General features: G+C 40.4%; 1 protein-coding gene across 1 annotated transcript in view; it reads right to left on the reverse strand.

Annotated features, from left to right (window-relative positions):
- Positions 1 to 22,930, reverse strand: part of LOC116870063 (cytidine monophosphate-N-acetylneuraminic acid hydroxylase-like) — a 50,660-nt gene that overhangs the window by 22,795 nt on the left and 4,935 nt on the right. Inside the window, 6 exon segments of the mRNA XM_032861769.1 lie at positions 731 to 739; positions 2,151 to 2,273; positions 6,825 to 6,940; positions 8,712 to 8,886; positions 10,601 to 10,668; positions 12,148 to 12,220. Coding sequence (XP_032717660.1) covers positions 731 to 739; positions 2,151 to 2,273; positions 6,825 to 6,940; positions 8,712 to 8,886; positions 10,601 to 10,668; positions 12,148 to 12,220 — 564 coding nt within the window.

A 22,930-nucleotide genomic window follows, 5' to 3' on the forward strand; every position in this document is an offset into this window, starting at 1 on the left:
CCCACTGCCCCCACACACACCCTGAAGAAATCAATGGAGAGTGTGCAAGACACATCTACAGGTTAATTTGCCGAATCAGAATCAGTTTCGAATAGTGAAAAGTTAGAAATAGCTTATAGGTAGATCAAAGGTGTTTCCGTAAACGGGCAAGTACAAAAGTATGTATGATATGACTCTATTTTTACAAAAAATGCATGTGTATGGGCTTGCAAACTAAAAGGAAAGATTAACCAGGCACCAGGATCTCAACAGTTCTCTTGGGGCGGGGGGTTTATTCGTGGTTTTAACTTTTTTTTTTTTAATTTATTTTGAATTTAACTTTAAAAAAAATTTTTTAAATAACTTTTCTCAAATTTTCCATAGAGATCATTTTTAAAACCAGAAAAATAGTCAATAAACTCATAAATCTCATTTGAAGAGAAACAAAAATAAACTAGGCTGTGACTGTTTCCCAAGATTCATCAAGGAATCCTCTTACATACACAGCCTGCGTTATCGAAACAATAGAACTAAATAATCTTTAGCATCAATATTCTAGGAGCTTCCAAGAGGAAACTGTTTTCTTAGGAAAAAATAACCTCTCAAGTCTCCCCAAAAGTTGCTCCAATCCTATTTTTCCAGAACAAGAAGTCAGGCGTATGTTCTGTTGAAGATGAACAAAAGTTAAAATGTTTTACAACGGTTACAAAGTTGGAGCCTTGGGGCACCCGGCTGACTCGGTTAGTGGGGCCTGTGATGCCTGATCTTGGGGTGGTGAGTTCAAGCCCCATGTTGGGTGTAGAAATTACCTAAAAATAAAACCTTAAAAAAAAAATTTGAGGCTGATCTGTGTGTCTCACTCAACACAAGGGATACCAAAGATACAGAGATGAGTAAAAAACAAAACAAGGTACAGAGTGTATGTACTAGGAGAACATTTAAAAAAACAAACCAACAGCAATAACAAACTTTTCCCTCCGACTATGCGGGACATTTTATTGAGAACAACTCTATTTAGAGGAATGTTGATATTCTCAGAAACGGGCCTGGGACACCATCCACCGAGCTTATTCAGACTTACCGAGAGTTTGCCCGGGCAAGTGGGTGGAGGGAGAGGCAGGAAAGAGACAGGGTTTTGTGGGAAGGGTGTGGAGATTATTGACTTGTTATTTTACAAGCTTCAACATTCTTTACCTTTTCTCCAAATAATTTTAAAACATTCATAAGGTAGTAAGTCAGAAAGAAAGAGACAGAGAAGAAAGAAGGGAAGGGAAGGGAGGGAGGGGAGGGAAGGGGAGATAGATTTTAAGACATGCCTGTGTTTGCAAGCTCAAGGCAGAACCAGAGGGTAGGTTTTGCTTATTCACAATTAAATTCCTGCATTTTTCAGAGGGTCAGTGCTAAAGATAAGAAATGATTCTCCTTCTTGGTGATTCTTTTGCAAATATAAAAATAGCAAATGAGCCTTTTTGACATTTCAGCTCAAATGTTCCAATTATGTTCTTTTTTTATTAAGGATTTTATTTATTCGAGAGAGAGAGAGTATGAGCAGGGTAAGGGGCAGAGGGAAAATAGACTCCTTGCTGAGCAGGGAGCCTGTTGCGGGGTTCAATCCCAGTACCCTGGGATCATGACCTGAGCCGAAGTCAGACACTTAACCGACTGAGCCACCCAGGCGCTCCCCAAATACAATCTTAAAGATATACACAATTTTGTGATGAGAGACTTACATAGTTTTGAAGTGGAGGCAGGCAGAAACTCAGTGGGCCATTCCCCTTAACCAACCAGTCCACCAAATTCACACAGGGTTGGGCACAGGCAAAAATGTGACGTGGGGAAGAACTGTCTTTATTGACCATAACTTTGTCACATAAACACCGCCCCTCATTCTTCTCTTGGCAAATACGCACCTTGCCTCTAATAATCTCCCTTCATCTCCTATACTACAAACTACTTGCAGAAGGGACTGAAACATCTGTATGAATGTACAAACGACTTGCTTAATCAGACTTGTTTTTCACAGGTTAACAAAGGAATGAAGCTCTAATGGTGGAATCTCACATTCCATCAGAATCTGGGGGCACAGTCAGGGCCTGACTCTGCTTCTATATACCCATGGCCTCTCCTGTAGTGGTCTAGCATGTGACAGGCATTTCAGACTTAGAGATGACGGTATGTCAGGACCCCACTGCAGCCAGATTTGGAATCCTATATACAAGTCATCCTGGAGTAGACCGTTCTTCACCACGTGTCTGATGATGTCAAGCTGGCTCCGGAACTGAAACAGATATGGACTAGCTCACCGGGGTGACCTGGCCAGCACAGAGCATCAGGAACTCATGTTCCTGGGAAAAGCAGCTACTTATTATGGCAGGGAATAGGAAAGGGCTCAGAAGCTGGAGAGCAGGCCCGGCGGCTGAGAGCACAGACTGAGTCCCATCTCTGGGTTAAATCCAGGCTTCAGCTGTGGGAAATGGACAACCATTCTCTACCCTGGTTTTTCTCCTCTATAAAATGAGGATAATGGAACATTCGTCAGAGGCTGTCACGTGGAGTAACAGAGTTAGGACTTACAAGGAGGCCTGGTGCATGGTAAGCTCTCCGTGAATGTACGCACTGCAGTGCTACTCTGCAGCTGGAGTGTTTAGTCTCCGTCCAGAACATTCAGTGACAAAGCAGAGGGGGCAACTAGAATGCCAACTCCTGACACGGAACCGTGGGCTACTCAGAGGAGAAGACAAGCAGGAGTGGCGCTGAGTGTCAGCCCCACGCTGACTGATCAGGTGACCTTCACCTGGATAAGCCTCTCTTACGGGGGTGTCATGAGGACAAAATGGTATCATTTATAAAAAGAAGCATGAGGTCATAAGCAGGGACAGGAGGCTCAGATCAGACGTGGCTTCGACAGGTCATTAGTACTGGTGTTGAAGTTTATCAGGAGCTTTTCCAGGGCTGGGCATCAGCATTTCCCCCCAGGGAAACAGCACCCGAGTGCCGGCTGAGGCCAACTGTCATAAATGACAGGTTCTTAATGACACAGAAGGGTTCAAAGATGGGCACCTTGGATTTATTCTCCGGCCAGCACCTTTCCTGTACAACCATATGCTTCGTGCACTGAAACAGCAGACTGAGAAAACAGCACCGTTTGGTCAGGATGAGGCTGCCCCTCATAAGACATGGGTCTGGATCTACTCCTCATGGTGGAGGGCAGATGGCCTTTCTGACCCTTCGTTCTGGAGAAGAACACACAGGAGACTGGGGGATGGGACCGAGAAACAGAGTAGAAAATGGGCAGGTCTGGGTGACTGATTAGCTGTGGGGATGAGGGGAAGAGAAGGTTGAAGGGTGACTCCTGTGTGTCTAGTGTGGCTCAAGGTCAGGGGTCAGTATTGCCAACAGTCCAGAAAAGAGGAAAGAGCAGTTCTAGAGAAGGAAGAGGATACGCTGTTTTTGAACAGGTTGAAAAGGAGGTACCACAGATTTGGAATCTGGGTGATGACAGATCTAGCAGGCAGCGGACAGTAAAGAATCGCCAGCATGACCGTGCTGTAGGGTGGGATGTGCGGGTTTTGGAGTCATTAGCAGAGAAGTGGTAGTAGCCAACGAAGTCACCTAGTTAGAGACTCAAGAGGAAGAGTGAGTTGAACACGAAGCCCTGGAGGGAAACAAGCTTCTAGTGATGCTAGAGAGGGACCCCAAAAGAATACAGAAGGATAGTCAGGAACTGAAAAAAATAAGGGGTAGTGTCATAGGAATGAAGAAAACACTCAAGGTCAAAAAGATAGACCAGGTGGCTCCTTCGGTTAGGTGTCGGACTCTTGATTTCGGCTCGGGGTTGTGGGATCGAGTCCTGCGTTGGGCTCTGTGCTCAGCGCAGAGTCTGCTGGAGACCCTCCTTCCTTCTCCCTCTGCTCCTCCCCCACACCACACTCTTCCTCTCTCTCCCAAATGAATAAATAAATATTTTTTAGAAATGATGCATATGCATAAACGTGTCTTCTGTACACGTCAGGCCCAACTAGAATGTTCACAACACATTTACACGGGTAAATGTTCTCCTGTCAGAGAACAGGAAGCAAAGCGAGTCACTGACAAGAAGGAGACTCCACCTGACATGAACCTGGAGAGCAGGCTAAGGAGTGGCAAGTAAAGACAGAGTCTGCAGGACCCCGGAGCATGAGGGGAGGATGCCCACATGTGCAGGGGGTAGAGGCGGGCTCCCAAGGATGACCGTGAGGACACACAGTACAGTGTACATCAAACAGCTGGCCCCTTCCTGTGCTTCCGCACTGCTCTCACCACATACCTTCAGACAGTTTTCTGAGCAAATGGAATCAGTTTTAGGGGGAGAGCAAGGGCAGGTGGGATCCTTGTGATGGCCCTGAAGCAAGGAGCTGTACTATGGAGACCCCAGCCTCACATCTGTCTCCTCACCTCCAGACCTCACACCTGACCAAGGACAGCCTAGCCCGTCTCACAGTCCCCTTTTTAAAAACTGAATTAACTTTCAATCTGGGTATTTCACATAAAAACCCAGACTTCCAAGTTCTCTGAACAATTCAGAGCAGCTGGAGCTCCTCAGCATAGCCACCTTCCAACCATGCACATGCTCTCCACAGCTCCACTCAGCTCTCCCGTGGACGGAATCTGCTGTGAGCCAGCTCTGAGCATGGAAGCAGGTAGTCCCTGCCTTTAAGAAAAGCCTGCTGGATGACAAGTGCTGCACATACACGGAAAGATGGGTTGGCCGTGAGCAACACCACACATGAGAAGCCAAAAGAGCAATGCCCTCGGGTGTCAGTGGACAGAGATCTGCCAGCCACCTTCCAGGGCTCAGCTACACTGTCGCGTGATGGGAGGCAGGGAAGTATTTCTGGGCAGTTACAAGCAGAAAGACTGAAGCAAAGGCAGCTTAGACCTGGGTGGGGTCTGGAGGCAGATAAGGGACGTCGCAGGGTGAAAGACTTGCAGCCGACCTAGAGGAGCCCATCCAGACTGGGGCAGGAGGAGGAGGCGGACTACCGGAGCCGTGCATCTAGGACAGAGGGAGAGGTGGTGGAATAGAATATATACTTAGGAGTTTGAAAAACTCACGGTTAAATAAAGGTAGCATGAGGGGGCTCCAGGCGGCAAGGAGAGGAGCTCTCCCCATGGCAGGCCTAAGCAAACCGCACCGTAAGAAATCTCACTAGCATCCTGGCAGACGGGGCGCCTGGGTGGCTCCAGCGGTTAAGCGTCTGCCTTCAGCTCAGGTCATGACCCCAGGGTCCTGGGATGGAGCCCCATGTCAGGCTCCCTGCTCTGTAGGGAGACTGCTTTTCCCTCTCCCACTCCCCCTGCTTGTGCTCTTGGGCACGATCTTCTTTGCAAATAAGTAAAATCTTGGAAAAAAAAAAGTCCTGGCAGATGAAAGCACCAGACGCCACTTTACACAGAGCCAAGTATGTAGCGGTCGTGGCGATTCAGCCGCGGCACCTTTAAGTCTGCAACGGAGCTGCTGTTTGCCTCACCGACAAATGCATTATGAAAAGCCGTGAAAAAGTGACTTTCGGTTTCACGTGAACTTGTGAATCAAGAAAAGTCCAAAGATGATCTCCTTTAAGGCTAACAGATACCTGAAAGTATAGATCTGGTGCATCAAATTTGAGAAGCAACTCAGTGGCTAATATGTAGACCCTGGAGCTGGACCACTGAGGTCAGTCCTCCGCACCATTGTTTGCCAGCTGGACAGCCTCGGGCAGGTTCCTGGACATCAGGACAATGTCTTCATCCACAAGTGGGAAATATAGTGATACCATGTCCATAAGGTTGTTGTTGAATAAATGAATGTAATTTTGTAAAGTGCTTTGAGCTATGTAAGCGTTTGTTAAATAAAGCGATACATTGAATAGATCCATTTTGCTTAAAATGGGTGCTTCACGTACAGCTTTCCTATATGTGAAAACCTGTTTTTTAAAACCCAGAAAGCAGGCAATAGGTTGATTTTACTGAAGCTTTAGCCTAGGATTTTCTTCAATGGCAAGTACTTGGCTTAATATAAAAATACAAGTCTAATTATTAAAATGTAGTTTACCGCTACAATTAGGTGGCATACATTTGTATGGCACATGTAATAAACTCAAGAGTGGCCTGTATATCCTAATTTACCTAATGGTTGTTAAGTTACATTCGTAACTTAACATTGAGTTGAAAATTACAATGCATGCTCACATAATATATTAGTTATTTAACTATCGGAAAAAAGAAATGACAGAATAGGAATACGCCCCATGGAAGGAGTAAAGAAACCAAGGCTCGGACAGGTGAACTCGCTTGCTCAAAGCCTATGATCAACAGGGATGCGGCACCAGTCCTAAGGTGGAAGCCCCAGAGCTCTTCCTTCTACCACGGTGCCACAGGTGAGGGGTTTGCTCAGCACTGGAGCTCAACCAGATATCCACTGCTGTATGCTGACTTAATTCCCTCTCTGCGAATGCCCACTGGGTTCGGGGAAGGAGGTGCCACTGGAGGCCAGGGAAAAGAGGAGGTCAGGGAAAGGAGGCCAAGATGGAGGCTTGAGGGTCTGGAAGGCACTTAAGCAGCTCAGCTGTTTGGAAGCAAGCATGTAGAGTCTTTGCAACTGACTCAAAAAGAAGCAAGTATGGACTTGAGCTCATAATTATGTTTCCATATGGCCTCGTTACTTATGACAACTGTACTACAGTAAAATAAGATGTTAACAATTCTCAGTACTATTCTTGCAGCTTTTCTGTAACTCTAAAATCATTCTAAAATAAAAAGTGTGTTCGGAAAGGCAGGAAGAAAGGAAGACCAGAAGGAGCACTGCCCCTGGACTTCCTACTTACTTCCTCATATGCGGTTCCCAGCTCCAGCTTTCTTTTGGAAAGGATAAAGGTAGAAAGTCAACCAAATAGTCATAACCTCCAGGAAAAGGGCTGAAATCCTCCTCTGTTTCGGTCATCTCTGCAAATGACAGGATGGTAAAGGGAAGAAGCATTATCAATCTGGGGGTCAAGGTTTTTCAAAAATTCTAGGTTGTATAAGACCCAAACTTCCTTAAATGATAGCAGTTACTTGCAGGTAGGATAATTCTTTCCCTCGGTCTCCCTCTCCTGAACCGATAACATTCAGATCCCAGCCTTCTATACAAGCAAGCTGCAACGTATCAATGACTTCAATCAAATTTACAGAGGAGATTACCATTATCCTGAGTGCTATTAGGAATGAAACACCAAGTACCAGGGTAAGTTTGCAGATGATGGAAGATATAGAATGTGCAATGTCTTTCATCATTACATTGCGGCTGAACACACACAGTTTTGTCGAAAATTCCAAATATTTTCTCTTTTTCATACTAATTGTTCAACAGAAAATATCATTTAGACCAATGTTTTCCAGGTCTCTGGATTTCAAAAAAACAATTTCCTAAAAAATATTTGGGAGCTGATACAAACACCTATGCAGTGTCTCTGAACAAAACAGGGGATTGGGGGCACAGATCCACCCCCCCAATCCCCTCCTTGTGTACCTGAAAATCCACGTATGACATGACTTCGCCACAAAAAACCACAAATAACATGCTGAAGCTTCACCAATAACATAAAATGTTGATTAGCACATGCTTTGTACGTTATATGTACTATATACTGTATCTTACAATAAAGTATAAGCTAGAAAGAACATGTTGAGAAAATACATTTACAGTACTGAACTGTTAAAAAAATCTGCTTGTAAGTGCAGTTGAAACCTGTGCTGTTCCAGGCTCAGCTGTGATTTATTTTGCTAGGTGAGGTCTTAAAAAAAATTATTTCATCTACTTTGTCGTTAAGGGAAGAATGCTTTAATACCTCAAAAATAAAGGGGACGTAATCTCGGAATAATGACAATTCATCCCAAGAAAAGAAGGCTGACAGCTCTGTGACCACATCCGTCAGCAAACTCAAACTCATCTCACCACTGACCAGAGACCCGCCCTGAGCCCCTGGTGGCAGGTGTTTGGGAAGCCCTGCTTTCACAAACAGGAAGAACTGCCTGGTATTACTGTCCTGGGGTGGAAAAGTAAACCTGGGAATAGTCCTCACTCGGAGGATTCCTGATCCTTGTCTCGAAGAGTGAGTGCCGTCTGCTTCCTGACGCCGTCCTTAAGCTCTGAGTCCCCTGCAGCAAACGAAGCCAGATCACATCTACAGGTGAGGAGCTGCTTGCTCAGACTCTGCAGGCCCCTAGCCTGTTTCAGGCACCTCTTCCTCTGGCACCTCCTCACTCATAGTACTTACTTTGCTCCTGGATGCACCTGCAGCTTCAGTGACCAGGCTCTAACCCGAGCCCCTCGGCTTGTGAGCTCCGTGTGCACGTGTTGGAGCTAATTTGTGCAGTTTAGTTCTTGCCACAGCTGCCGATAAGAGGTGCCTGCTTCTGGGTCACCCTGCGCCAGGTCACGACCGCAGCAGGTGGGGGACACCTTCCAGCCCCACGGTGTGAAGAGTTCTTTCTGCCATGCCGAACAAAACACCCAGGGAAACACAACGAGGTGATGTGAGGGAACTGAGCTGGACTTGAGGGAACAGTCCCGAGATTTTCAACAAGGGATTGTTTATCTCATGATCACATGGGCTCCGTGAAGCAGTTGGTAGGGCTTGATGCTCTTGAGAGACAAACTGGAATACTACGGGGAATTTCATGTTGCCATAATACAAGAAAGCAATGACATATAAATTATACTCATGACATACCCTGAGCACTGGGTTATAATCCTTAAATCCTGCCCAAGAGAAGTACTCTTTTATCCAGGATGAGTGAGGAAATATTTCATCTCTTACAGCAGCATTCATCTCCTACAGATATGGTCCAAAGTCCTAGGAATCTGTGTAAATTCTGGTCCTCTCTGGAGGCTCGATGATGCCCTTGCTTGAAGACACAAAGATGATAGTCGTACCGTGACAATGTTCATTCCCTGGTGACTGATGACTGTATTACAGTTATGCAAAATGTTAACATTAGGGAAAGTCTGGGGACTCTATTTTTTGTGACTTTCCTGTAAGTCTAAAAATATTTAAAAATTACAAATTACATTAAAAAAAATTTTTTTTTAATCACTGGATTCCCTCTTTAGTCCTGGCAGGAAACCTGGAGCTATGGAAGCTCTGTGGCCACATACATATGCACTAAAGAGATTTTTTCCTGTAGGAGCTGAAAGGGTAATAAAATCTATGAGAGAAGAAAGCTAAGAGCTCCACACTTCTGGGGCAGCTCCCTCCTGCACCCACGTGAGCAGGGGCCCTAGATGTCTGTTTCACGCTCAGGAAGCATATTACCTGAGCACGTGTGACCCTGATTTGGATGCCTTTGCCTATCCAAGTGCAAAGTGGCCAAAGTGCACTTTCCAAAGTGCCAAGTGCAAGTGCAAAGGAAATCATAGATGACTGACAGCAGGGGCATAACCAACATGCCAGGTGGCTTTGACGAGGCACCCAGTCAGAGCGTGGGAATTCCACAGGGCGGAGGGAGGATTCCATAGCGGCGGAAAGATGCAGAGCTGAGAGGACCGTGAAAGAAGAAAGCAACAAACAAGGAAGGCAAAAGTTACAGCTTAAGTATCAACAATCAACAGATGAGTAGCTGTCACACCACCTAGATGATTGGTAGGTGTCTCCCAAAACCACCTCAGAGGATGCGTGAGGGGTGGGGCCTCACCCTCTGCCTGCACCTGAGCTCTTGGTAATTATTTTGTGTGACGGGTTTCTGAGCCAGAATACAGTTCAAGCTAAAAAGTCCATGTCTGGGGGTAAAAAGTGGAACACCACTGATCTGGATCCTTTTGATTCAAGTAGCTAAATTTTAAGAAATGCTGACTATCATGTGCTCACATTTATTTTGTGGATGTCTGATCACAGCTGTCCTGTCCCCCTCCCTCCATCAGAATATAAGTTTGATGGAACGGACAACCACGACTGGCTTGTAGACAGGACTCAACAAATATCTGTTGAGTGTCTGAATGGCTTTAGCCTGGCTCTGACGAAGATCCAGAATTCTGTGTCTCTTCTAACCACAGTCCTCTTACTGTACTAATCAAACCACAGCTGGTACAGACAGATGGGCATTTTATTCTGAAACCCAGTGGGCAATATGGACCACAGAGCTCTCTGACGTCCTCAGAGCTCTGCCCATCCAGTGTGAAGAGGGATCATTGCATGAAACATGGAATCCTGAATCCTAGAAACAGAATAGGATGTGATCTGGGTAAGGGAAGGATAAGGAGGGAAACAGGCACCTGTCTAGTAAATATCTAGCAAGTAATGGTAGATCTCTAGGTTCTACTTCTCGAAACAACACTTTTAGCCCATTGTTTCCCCAAAGCTACAGATGTGCTAGTTTCAGCAACAAATCACTTACAGAATCCTAAAGCGTCTAACTTCTAAATCGATCTCAAACCCACTTCTGCAACTCGGTGTCGCATCTCAGTTTAAACGCTCACTCATCTCTTCCCAGATAAAGCCACCGCCTCCCAGCTGAGCAGGCCTCCTAGCACGTGGTCCTCTGCAAACTGAAGTGGTTTCTTGAGGACACAAGGCAGTGATATTCCTGCTTTGCTTTATAGCTTTCTCAAGTGCTGTTTACTCACAGACAAGTTCCCCAGGTGGTCTCATGGAGCCTTTCTGACCCCAGCCCCCCGGGTGGCATTCGGCATTCCTGCATCACGAGGGAAGGGCATTTCCACAGCTGTATTCCTGTACCTAGTACGATGCCTGTACAGGTATACCAAAGGAGCTCAACAAATCATTTGTGAGTAAGTGACATACATTTATTCACTTATTCAAAGTATCTGCATTCACCAAACTCAACATAACTATCTACACCTCCAGTCACCAGCACAGGCCATCCTCTGACCAGAATCTGGAGTCCCTCCCTGCCTCCTTGGTCTCTCTCACCCTCTCCCTCTCAGCTACTCCACTGGTAACCCCCTCCTCACCTCTGAGATCTAGCTCAAATGCCAAAGATTTCAGACCGAGCTTTTCTTGACCAAACTTATTGTTCTCCCATCCCCTCATCCCCTCACAAGGAAGAGTTAAGCACTTAGTCCTCTAAGTCCCTTTCACTCTGTCTCATGACTGAGAATCAACAGCCTCATTCTCCTGTTACCCAGAATGCTTTGGTGATACAAATGCAGATTCCTGGGCTCTACCTCAGACCTATTGAATCAGAGTCCCTGGGGTGGGGCTCAGGGATCTAGATTTAATCCAAGTTCCTCAGGTTATTCCGATATTCATTAAGGTGTGGGAATTACTGCTATAGGACACATCTGGAGGACTGGATCAAGAAGATGGGGAGCAAATGCTGAATGATGGAGGATCTTGAATGCCCTACTAATACTGGAATAATTAAAAACCTCTCTTAGCCTTGACCTGGAGACTAAAATCTGCTTTTATCCTAGAAGCACTGGGGAGATCCTAAAGAAATGTAAGCAGGGAGGAACAGAAACAGTTTTGCATTTTAAAAAGGTTACTCTTAGAGCTATATAGACGGGGGACTTCCAAACTTTTTGCCTACAACTCCTGTAAGTATTAACATTTTATATCAGGACCCTGGGGGTCCACCAAAGGTACCTGTGAAACCAAAATTTCCTGAAATCATATATACCTTGGTTATATGCAATGTACTCAGGTATATTCTATTCTGTTTGGATCAACTTTGTAAAAATGAGGGTTGTAATCAATGCCATTGATCATACAACCCACCAAAATTCACCATGGATTTTGATCAGTAGACTGAAACCAGCTGGCACAGAGGATGGATCGAGGGAGAGCAGGGGTGGAGGCACAGACCAGTCCAGGGCCACTGTGGGGATCGAGGCTTAACCACTGTGAGATGAATGAAGGCCATGGCAGAAAAGGCCAGAGGCGAGTGATGGATTTATGGGGGATTTACGAAGGAGAATGGACTGGATTCAGCAACTGGTTTGACACAGGAAGTCAGCAAATGTCAGAACCGATTACACAGTTCATGCTGACTTTGCAGCGGGGAGGCTGGCTGCAGGTGTGCCTCTGGTAACTGTGAGCACAGCTCTCTACCATGCCCAGGAGGTTTCCATGTAAGGATGAGGGACTCATGGTTTCATTTGGCTCAAGACAAGTATTTATAAAAATATAAGACTGTAACAGTAATGCTAACTTTTCTTGAATTGCTCTTGATAAGATTATTAAGTTCATTTGGGTCATTTTTGATGTTTGTTTCCTTAATATACCTGAGAAATAAGAATATGCCCAGGTAACAAAGCAATTTATTCTCAGATGCACACACAGTCTAATTAGAACAATGCTAGAGGGGCACCTGGGTGGCTCAGTGGATTAAGCCTCTGCCTTCGGCTCAGGTCATGATCTCAGGGTCCTGGGATTGAGCCCTGCATTGGGCTCTCTGCTCAGCAGGAAGCCTGCTTCCCCCTCTCTCTCTGCCTACTTGTGATCTCTCTCTCTGTCAAATAAATGAAATCTTAAAAAAACAAAACAAAACAATGCTAGAATTTTTTTCTTTTTTCTCTACATTTCCACTTCCCAACCCCCTCTACTTACCCCATGGAAAAACAAAGACTATACTTGGCCTAATGTCCCTATTTAGGGAAGAATAATTAGTCAAAGACATTGTTTTTAAGTCTACTTTGTTTGTACTTTGTTTTTAAGTATAATCATATGGTGGTTGGAATTAAAGTTAGACGTGCCAAAACCAACTATTTTAAATAGGCGGGAAGAACAAACTCTTGTTTTTAATATTAAATATATACAGGACTAAATATTATTAGGCAGGAATAATACTAAGTGCTTAACATGAACTAGTTAATTTTATCCTCATAATACTCTAATGAGATAGCTGCTATTAATGATCTTATTTTTGAGAGAAGGTAACTAAGGCTTTGTAGGGTCAGGTGACTTGCCCAAGGTCACCCCACTGGACAGCAGTACCCTCCCCAGCTCTCTACCACACAGCCAGAGCTGGGCTGCGCCATCCTGGGAGGCCCCAAGGAGGCGCTTCTCCCCCACTTTGGGGGCAAAGTCTGAAAAGCCAGGAAGCTGCCCTCATTAGACTTTGAATCTGCACCTTGATCTTAGGGTTTACAACCTCCTGAGAAGTAAATTTCTATTGTTTATAAGCAAAAAAAAAAAAATTTTAATAGAAGTCCCCTCAAAACCATCAAAAGTCTACCAATGTTAAAAGTACACACATGCTCAGTGAAATCCCCTCCTAAGACCTAGTCTCTGTGCTGCCTCTGATCAGAGCTGAGCATCTCCCACATCCAATTCCAAACCACAACCTTTCTGGAAATCACCATTCCAATGTCCTATGGGAAGGAGAAGGTGGTGAATTGGGGCAGAAAAGTGGAGATCCAGACATAAGGCTTTGTCACAGTGTTTCATCGGACATGGGTTATGTAGATAGACATTTCTGGTAAAGGGAATTTCACTTTCTTGAGCTACAACCTGGTTACTTAGACTGGATAGATAATTTTAGTCAGACAGACAAATACCAAGCATATGCAAACATTTGTATTTCTACAGCATCAGGACGACTTACATTATCTATGACCCGCGAATCCACTCTACAGACTTGAGTCAAAATGTCACTCCACCCACAGATGTGAGTAGCTTTTCCCCCTTTCTACTCGTGCTAATGTCCTCCGCTGATGTCCTCCCACGGGGGAAGAAAGTAATTTGAAACAGGGCCTCCATCACCTCTCATCTCAAGATGGTTCACTAACTGGTCTCCCTGCTTCTAGTCTCATCTCCAAACCATGATACCATCAGATTACTCTTCCTAAACCATAATGTGTAGTGTTCACAAAATTGTCACTTCCTGATTCTTCTCTGTCATAATAATAAAACCAGTACGGAGTGGTTCCCCTGGATGGCTACCTTGAGTACCGAGAGCAACATGTGCCCATTATGTACACACAGAAGAGTGGCTTGCGATGACTTTAAAAGGCAGCATATTAAGTAGCCAAGTGTCATGTAATCAAGTAACCACCACATCTGGTTCCTCTCCAAGTGCTTGCGAGTTCAACCTCTTTAACACCTCTTGAATCTGTATTCTCTTCTCAATCTGAACTGTCACTCCTGCCTTCCTAGATCCCTGTGATGGTTCTCAAACTGGTCTCCAGAATCCACATTCCTGTTTCCCTTCCCACCACACAGACACACAACCGAACCTCCCCAGTACACCTCTGACCACATCCTTGTTCCTCATTGGACTCCTTCATTGGGCTCCTCATCCCTTCCAGATAAAATCCAAGCCATGTGTGGGGCACACACACCATGCTGTCCACGGTCTGGCTTGCTGGCTTCTCCCATGCACGCCGGCTGTGATCCCCTATCCTGTGCTGTCCTCTCTCAGCTCAGCATCTCTCTGTCTCTGCTGGTCAGTGTCCACTCGTACTTCAAAACTGAGCTCCGTAGTCTCACCCAGTCATCCTTCTCTGACCCCCATCTCTATCCCATTGCCTCCGGAACACACAGGTATCATAAACTTAGCATTCTGTATTATAATTGTTTTTCTCTTCCAGTAGACAGACTGTAACTCTGAAGACAATCGTTTCATCTCTGTTTCTCTAGAATTTAGAATAGTGCTGCTCAGTAAACGATAAATGAATCCATAATGAATAACATTCATCTCAAAGAATTATTTTTTAATCTCAGGGCAGTCTTTCCAAAAGGATTAGGACCCTATGAAGAAGCTAAATAATGTCAACGAGGCTAAAAGAAAGGAAACACACCAGCCATCTGATGTGGTAAGTAATTAAACACATGTAGGTGCATCAGAGAACATAGAACTTCAAAGTGAAAACAGTCATGCTTTAATAATGAGACAAACAAAGCCTATAGAAGTCAATTAATTGCTTCTAATAAGTGGTGGGAGGAGAACCTGAATTCCACAGACATGATTTCGTCTACGGTGCTACCTCTAACCGATGGGAAATTATGGCCAGTCCTTACAGGATATCATTACAAAAACTTATCTTGAGGACTGGTTTGTTATCCCATAAATTTATAATGAGTTTGTAATACCCAACAAATGCAGATAAGTAAACTATTACAATAATTGCCTCCTGAGTACGATGACATGTGCATTCCCTGTCTGCAGAAAGGCAGTCCCTGCTCTTTGTTCACAAAGTACTCCTGGGAGGGGTGAAAAGGAGGATGATCATGAAGCAGATGGTACTGGTACTTGCTCATAAAGACAATATGACAGAGGCTGAGTCACCGCATGTACTCAGGATAAAATAAATGCTGTATGTAATTACAGAATCTTATAAAAGCAAAATTAAAATACCTATAGGATCTTAACATTTCAAATAATAAAACTATGCTTCCCATATGGAAAAATGGATAGATCATCCATATTGTTTTCCTAAGGGGTTATGAGTTCTATGAATTATGCAGCCTGATTGTATCCCAAGTATAGCTTAAACAAATATGCTATCTTTAACTACCATGGCTGAAGGTGTTAAGACTATTTACTTTTATTTTTTAATTTAAAAAAATCCATTTACATTCCATATTCGCACTTTTTGCGAATGGTTCTATGAATTTTAACACATGTGGAGTTTTGTGCAACTACCACCAGAATGCATGTACAGAGCTGTTCCATCACCCTCCAAAAACTCTCTCATGTTGCCCCATTTCAGTCAAATCCTCCCCGAGCCCGACCCCTGACAACCACTGATCTGTTCTCCACCCCTACAGTTCTGTCTTTCCCAGAATGCCATAATAATAGAATAACATAATATGTCACCTTTTGGAACTGTCTTCCTTCACTTAGGACGATGTCTCTGAGATTTATCCGTGCTGCTGTATGTAACAATATTTACTTTTTATTGTATTCCGTGGCCTACACGTATCATGGCCTGTTCACCCATTCACCTGCTGACTAATGTTTAAGTTGATGTGGTAATTATGACTACAGCTGCTATTAATATCCGTACAGTTCTGGTGTTAATAAAAGTTTAATTTCTCTAGGTCAAATACCCAGGAATGGAATTCCTGGGTCATACGATAAATGCATATTTAAAGAAACAGTCAAACTGTTTTCCACAACATTTTGAATTCCCAACAATTTGTGAGAGATCCTATTCCTATGCATCCTTACCATAACTGGATATTGTCAATTTTTCAAAGCTTTGTTATTTCACTGTGGTTTTAATCAATCTGCATTTCCTAATGGCTACTGATATGAGCACATCATTTCTTATGTTTATTTGCATCTGTATGTCTTCATTGGTGAAGCACATACCCAAATGTTTTGCCCAGCTATTACTGAGCTGTTGTTTCCTGACACTGATTTTTGAGAGATTATAATTTCTGATACAAGCGGTTAGTCAGATATTTGATTTGCAAATATTTTCTCACAGTCTTTAGTTTGTCTTTTTATTTTCTTAACAGTGTCTTTCACAGAGAACAAAACTTATTTTTGATAAAGTCTAATATATTAAACTTTTCTCTATGGATTGTGCTCTTGGTGTTATATATAAGAAGGTTTTCCCTCACTGGACGTTAGGAAATTTTCTCCTACACTTTCCTCTAAAATTTTATAGTTTTACATTTACATTTAGATCTTTGATCCATTTTGGCTTATTTTTTGGTATACAATGTGAGGTCTAAATTGAGATTCATTTTTTTACATATAAATGTCCAATCGCTCTAATAATATTTATTGAAAAGCTATCTTTTTTTCTGTTGAATTGTTTTTGCACTTTTGTCAGAAATCAATTGCTTATATTTGTGTGGATCTATTTCTGGATTCTCTACTCTGTTTCATTGATCTAGTGTTTATCCTTTCGTCGATATCATGCTGTCTTGATTACTGTAGCTTTATACCACGTCTTAAAATATGGTAGTGTGGTCCCTCCAACTTTATTCTTTTTCAAAATTGTTTTGGCTATTCTAGTTCCTTTGTTTTTCCTTATAAATCTTATAGGCTGTCTATATGTACAAAAAATTCTGCCAGGATTTTGATGGGCATTGAGTTGAACCTATAGATGTATTTAGAGATAATTGAATACTAACTATAACAATACACTCTTAACCAATAAATCAAAGAAATTGCAAGAGAAATGAGAAAATAATGATATTTTCTCTATATTCAACATATAAAACCCATGGAATGTAGTAAAGGCCATGCTCAGAGGAAAACTGATAGCTCTAACATTTATATTAAAAAAGAAGAAAGATCAGTAGAGAGAATCAATGAAACCAAAAGTTGGTTCTTTGAAAAGATCAACAAAACTGACAACCTTTAGCTAGAAAAAGAATAAAAAAAGACAGAGAAACCTAAAATCATAAACAAAAGAGGGACATAACTACCCACCTTACAGAAATAAAAACAATTATAAGATAAAACTATGAACAATTATATAATAACAAATTTAAAAACTTAGTGGAATGGACAAATTTCCAGGAACAAACAAATTGCTTAAACCAACTTAAGAAGAAAACAGAAAACATCATCATTCTCAAACTCTCCCAAAACATAGAGAGAAACACTTCCTAATTCATGCTGAGGTCAATATTACCCTGGTACCAAAGCCAGGTAGGTGAAGGGGATTAAGAGGCATAAACTTCCAGCTGTTTAAAAAAAAAAAAAGTCATACCAATGAGAAGTATAGCATAGGTTGTATAGTAAATAATATGGTAATAATGTTGTATGATGACAGATGGTAACTGCACTTATCTTGGTGAGCACTGAATAATGTACAAAATCATCAAACCATTCTATCGGACACCTTAGACTAATATAACATGTGTCAACTATTCTTCAAAGATAAATTTAAAAAAGATGTTACAATAAAAGAAAATTATAGACCAGTATTCCTTATGAACACAGATGTAAAAATTCTCAACAAAATATCAGCAAAAAATTTTCAACAGTATATTAAAATGATTATACACCAGGTGGGATTTATCAGGAATGCAAAAGAGTGGTTCAACATAAAGCAATCAATAAGTAAATTTCACCACATTAATAGAATAAAGGGGGGGGGAACATAATCATCTCAAATGATGCAGAAAAGCATTTTACAAAATTCAGTATCCCTTCATGATAAACACACACAGAAAAGTAGGAATAAAAGAAAATCTCCTCAACATGATAAAGGCTATTTAAGAAAAATCCATAGATAACATCATGCTCTGTGGTGAAAGAATGACAGCTTTCCTCCTAAGATCAGGAAAAAGACAAGGACGCTTGCCTTCACCACTGCTATTAAAAATTGTGCTGTAAGCTCAAATCCAAGAAAGTAGGCAAGGAAAAGAAATAAAAGGCATTTACTTGGAAAAAAGAAGTAAACCCTTCTCTATTTGCAAATGACATGACCCTATATATAGAAAACCAAAGAATATACAAGAAAGCCAATAAATTAAGTAAATTAAGCAAAGTAGCAAGGTATAAGATCAACAAACAAAAATCAGTTGTGTCTCTATAAACCAGTAAAGAACAATCAAAAAAAGGAAATTGAGAAAACAATTCCATTTACAATAACATCCAGAAGAACAAAATACCTGGGAACAAAATTAACCAAGGAGGTAAAAGATTTATACCCTGAAAACTATAAAACATTGCTAAAGAGGGCACCTGGGTGGCTCAGTGGGTTAAAAGCTCTACCTTCAGCTCAGGTCATGATCCCAGGGTCCTGGGATTGAGTCCCGTATCGGGCTCTCTGCTCAGGGAGGAGCCTGCTTCCTCCTCTCTCTCTTTATCTCTGCCTGCTGCTCCACCTACTTGTGATCTCTGTCTGTCAAATAAATGAATAAATAAATAAATAAATCTTAAAAAAAAAACCCAAAACATTGCTAAAGAAGTTAGAGAAGAACTAAATACAAGACCTCCCATGTCCATGGATTGGAAGATTTATTATTTTTAAGATCTCAATACTCCTCTAAACAATCTTATATAGAGAACAAGAGAACAGAATTAAGAGTCCAGAAAGGAACTCAATATATCCACGGGTAACTTATTTTTGACAAGGGTGCCCATATCTTTTAACACAGAGAGAAATGTCTCCAACAAATGATATTGGGACAACTGGATTTCCACATGCATAAAATGAATTCAGATCATATCATCATATCTTCACATCATGTACAAAAATTGACTCAAAATTGATTAACAATTCAAATATAAGAGCTAAATACCATCAAACTTTTCAAATAAAACATAAGAGTAAATTTTTGTGACCTTGGATTTGGCAATGCATTCTTAGATATGACACTAAAAGCATAAGAAACAAAAGAAAAAAATCAATAAATTTTGTTTTACAAAGATAAAAAACTTTTGTACATCAAAGGTTATTATCAAAAAAGTGAAAAGATTGTAGAGGAAGAAAATATTTGCAAATCACACATTTGATAAGGGGTCAATATCTACAGTATATGTAAGCACCCCTACAATTCAATAAAGATACCCCAAATTAAAAATGAGCAAAGAACTTGAATAGATGTTTATGCAAAGAAAATATACAAGTAGTTAATAAGGACATGAAAAATGATCAACATCATTAGTCATTTGGAAATGCAAATCAAAGCCATAATAAGATATCATTTTATACCTACTAGGATAGATATAATCCAAAAAGTGAAAAAAAAAAAAAACAAAAAATGGAAATAAGTATTTGTAAGGATGTAGAGAAATTGGAACCCTTGTATGTTCCTGGTAAGAAGGTGAAATGTTGAAACCACTGTGGAAAACAGTGTGTCAGTTTCTTTAAAGTTGAAAGTAGAATTACTATAGGATCCAGCAATTCTAGTCCTAGGTATATGTCCCAGAAAATTGGAAACAGGGACTCAGATATTTACATACTAGTGTTCACTGAAGCATTATACACAATAGTTAAAGGTTGGACATAACTCAGTTGCCCAACAACAAAAGAATGGATAAACAAAACGTGATATAGCCACACAACGGAATATTATTCAGTCATAAAAAAATAATGAAATTCTGATACAACCTAAAAGAACTTTAAAGCCATTATGCGAAGTGAAATACACTTGACAAAAAGGATAAATATTGTATGACTGCACTTATAAGAAATATCTACAATAAGCAAATGCATAGAGACAAATAGTAGACTAGATAATACCAGGGATGGAAGGTAGGATAAATAGGGAGTTATTGCTTAATGGGTCGAGTTTATGTTTGGGATGAAAAAAAAAGTTTTGGAAATAGATAGTAGTGATGGTTTCATAACACTGTGAATATAATTAATGCCACTGAACTGTACATTTAAAAGTGGTTACAATGGCACATTTTATTATATACATTTTACCAATCCCCTCCTCCTAATTATACTGCTTCATTACCAAGTATACTTTACACCAGAAATGTAAGATTGGTTTCAAATATAAAAACTAATTATTAATAGACTAGAATATAATCATTTCAGTAGACAGAGAAAGCACTTGATATATTGTTTAACATAAATATCCATTCAACTGTATTTGTAACTGAATTCTAAAATCCACACTTTTAAAAAAATTTTCTAAGTTAGCATAAGTTCAAGATAATATAATTAAAATAATGTACCTCATATTGCAATGTTTTTAATGTAAGATGATTCTATTGAAGATGAAATCTCACCAAAGGTAAGATGCATAGTTCCAGAATTTTGTTTTGTAAATCCTATGGGACTTTCTACATAGACTGTCATGGTGTCTGAAATAAAGATATTTCATGACTTCCTTTCAGTCTACATTGATTTATTTAGTTTTGTTGCCTTCCTGCACTGACTACAAATTTCAGCATGATGTAGTCATTCTTATCTTCCTTATGCATTGTAGAAGAAATTATCCACTCTTTCTCTATCAAGTGTGTTGTTAGCTGTGGATTTTTACAGATGCCCTTAATGAGGTTAGGAAAATTCTCTTTTATTCCTAGTTTGCTAAGAGGTTTTTGTTGTGCTTTGGTTTTTATTTTACCAGAAGTATATGTTGAATTTTATCAACTGCTTTTTCTGCATCAGTTAATATAATCATGTGATTTTTTTTTCTTTATCTGCTAATATGATGGATTAGACTAATTTTGAATATTGAACCAGCCTTACATTCCTGGGATAAACCCCCACTTGGTTGTGTTGTATTATTCTTTCTACATATTCCTTGATGTAATTTGCCAGTATTTCATTAAGAATTTTTGCTCCTATGTTTATGAGAAGTACTAGTATACACTCTCTTGCATAGCCTTTGTCAGCTTTTGGTAGCAGAATCTCATGAGTTGTACTGTTTCCTCCTCCACTATTTCTGAAAAAGAATATATTAAATCAGTGTTATTTCTTCATTCAGTGTTTGGTAGAATTTGCCAGTGAAATAATCTAGGCCTTAATTTTCTTTTTTGGAAGATTTTAACTTACAAAAGAAACCTACAAAAGTACAGATATGGGGATGTCCATATTTTTGGTGTTTTGTTATTTGTGGCTTTCAAAGAATTGGGAAATTTCATCTAAGTTTTTTTAAATTTCTGTACATAGAATTACTTATACTATTCCTTTGTTATTGGTATTTTTAACACTTGTGGGATCTTCAGTGAGCACTCTAACTCCTGATACTGGTATTTGTCATTTTTTTCTTGGTGATGTTGTTTCATTGTTTTTCCTCTATTGTTTTTCTTCTCTTCATTTCATTGACTTCTGCCCTTGTCTTAATTGTTTTCTTTCTACTGCTTGCTTTGGTTTATTTTGCTCATTTGTTCTAGTTTCCTAAAGTGAGAACATTCCTCTTTTTTAATATGTGCATTTAAAAAGATTTTATTTATTTATTTGACAGATACAGATCACAAGTAGGCAGAGAGGCAGGCAGAGAGAGAGAGGAATATGTGCATTTAAATCTACAAATTTCCCTCTAATCTCTTCTTTAGTATCCCACAAATTTTGATACTTGTTTCCTTTTCTTAGTTTAAAATATTTTCTAATTTCATATGATATTTCCTCTTTGGCTCACAGATTACTTAGCAATGTGTTTTTCAGTTTTCAAGTATTTGGAGATTTTCCAGGTATCTTTCTCTTGATTTCTAGCCTAATCCCAATAGTTAAAATTTGTTAAGGTTTGTTTTATGACGCAGGACATGGTTTCTCTTGGTCGATGTTTGTTCTTGAAAAGAATGCTTGTTCTGCTATATTCAGGTGGGATTTTCTATAAAATGTCTTTCAAATCCAGTTGATATATGCTTAGTTTTTCCATATCCTTGGTAAATTTTCTCTGTTCTTATTCTAGCAGTTACTGAGAAAAGAGTGTTGAAGTTTCCAACTGTCATTCTGACTTTCCATTTTCTTTAAGTTCTATTAAATTTTTGTTTCATATATTTGAGAATCTTGCTGTTATACAGAAACACATTTAGGATTCTTACATCTTCTTGGTGAATTGACATAATGTGCTTCTGTATCCCTGGTACTTTTTGCTCTGAAGCCAACTCCATTGTTAATATAGCCACTCAAGCTTTTTTGGACTGGTGTTTGCATGGTCTATTTTTTCCATTCTTTTACTTCTAATTTATCTATATCATTAAGTTTAAAGTGGATTTCTTGTAGACAGCATAGAGTGGGTCTTATTCTTTTTATCCATTATGATAATCTCTCTTCCAACTGGCATGTTTTGACTATTTTAATTTCTTTAAAGGATAAGTACTTTATTATATCTCAAAATGTTGCTGATCGTGAATTCAGATGGAGTTTGGATGATGATCCTTCTGTTCCATATTCTGCTGACTGGGATTAGTTAATGCTATTTTATATATATATATATATATATATATATATATATATATATACACACACATATACATATATATGTATAGTATATATAATATACATATATAATATACATTATTATATATATAATATATATATAATTTTAATTTTATTAGGGTATAATTTGCATAAAGTAAAATTTAGTTTCAGTGAGTTTTGACATAGGTCTGTGACCAT

Source organism: Lontra canadensis, unplaced genomic scaffold (genome assembly GCF_010015895.1).
Source record: "Lontra canadensis isolate GAN:19392208 unplaced genomic scaffold, GSC_riverotter_1.0 scaffold21, whole genome shotgun sequence".
NCBI classification, from domain to species: Eukaryota; Metazoa; Chordata; class Mammalia; order Carnivora; family Mustelidae; genus Lontra; species Lontra canadensis.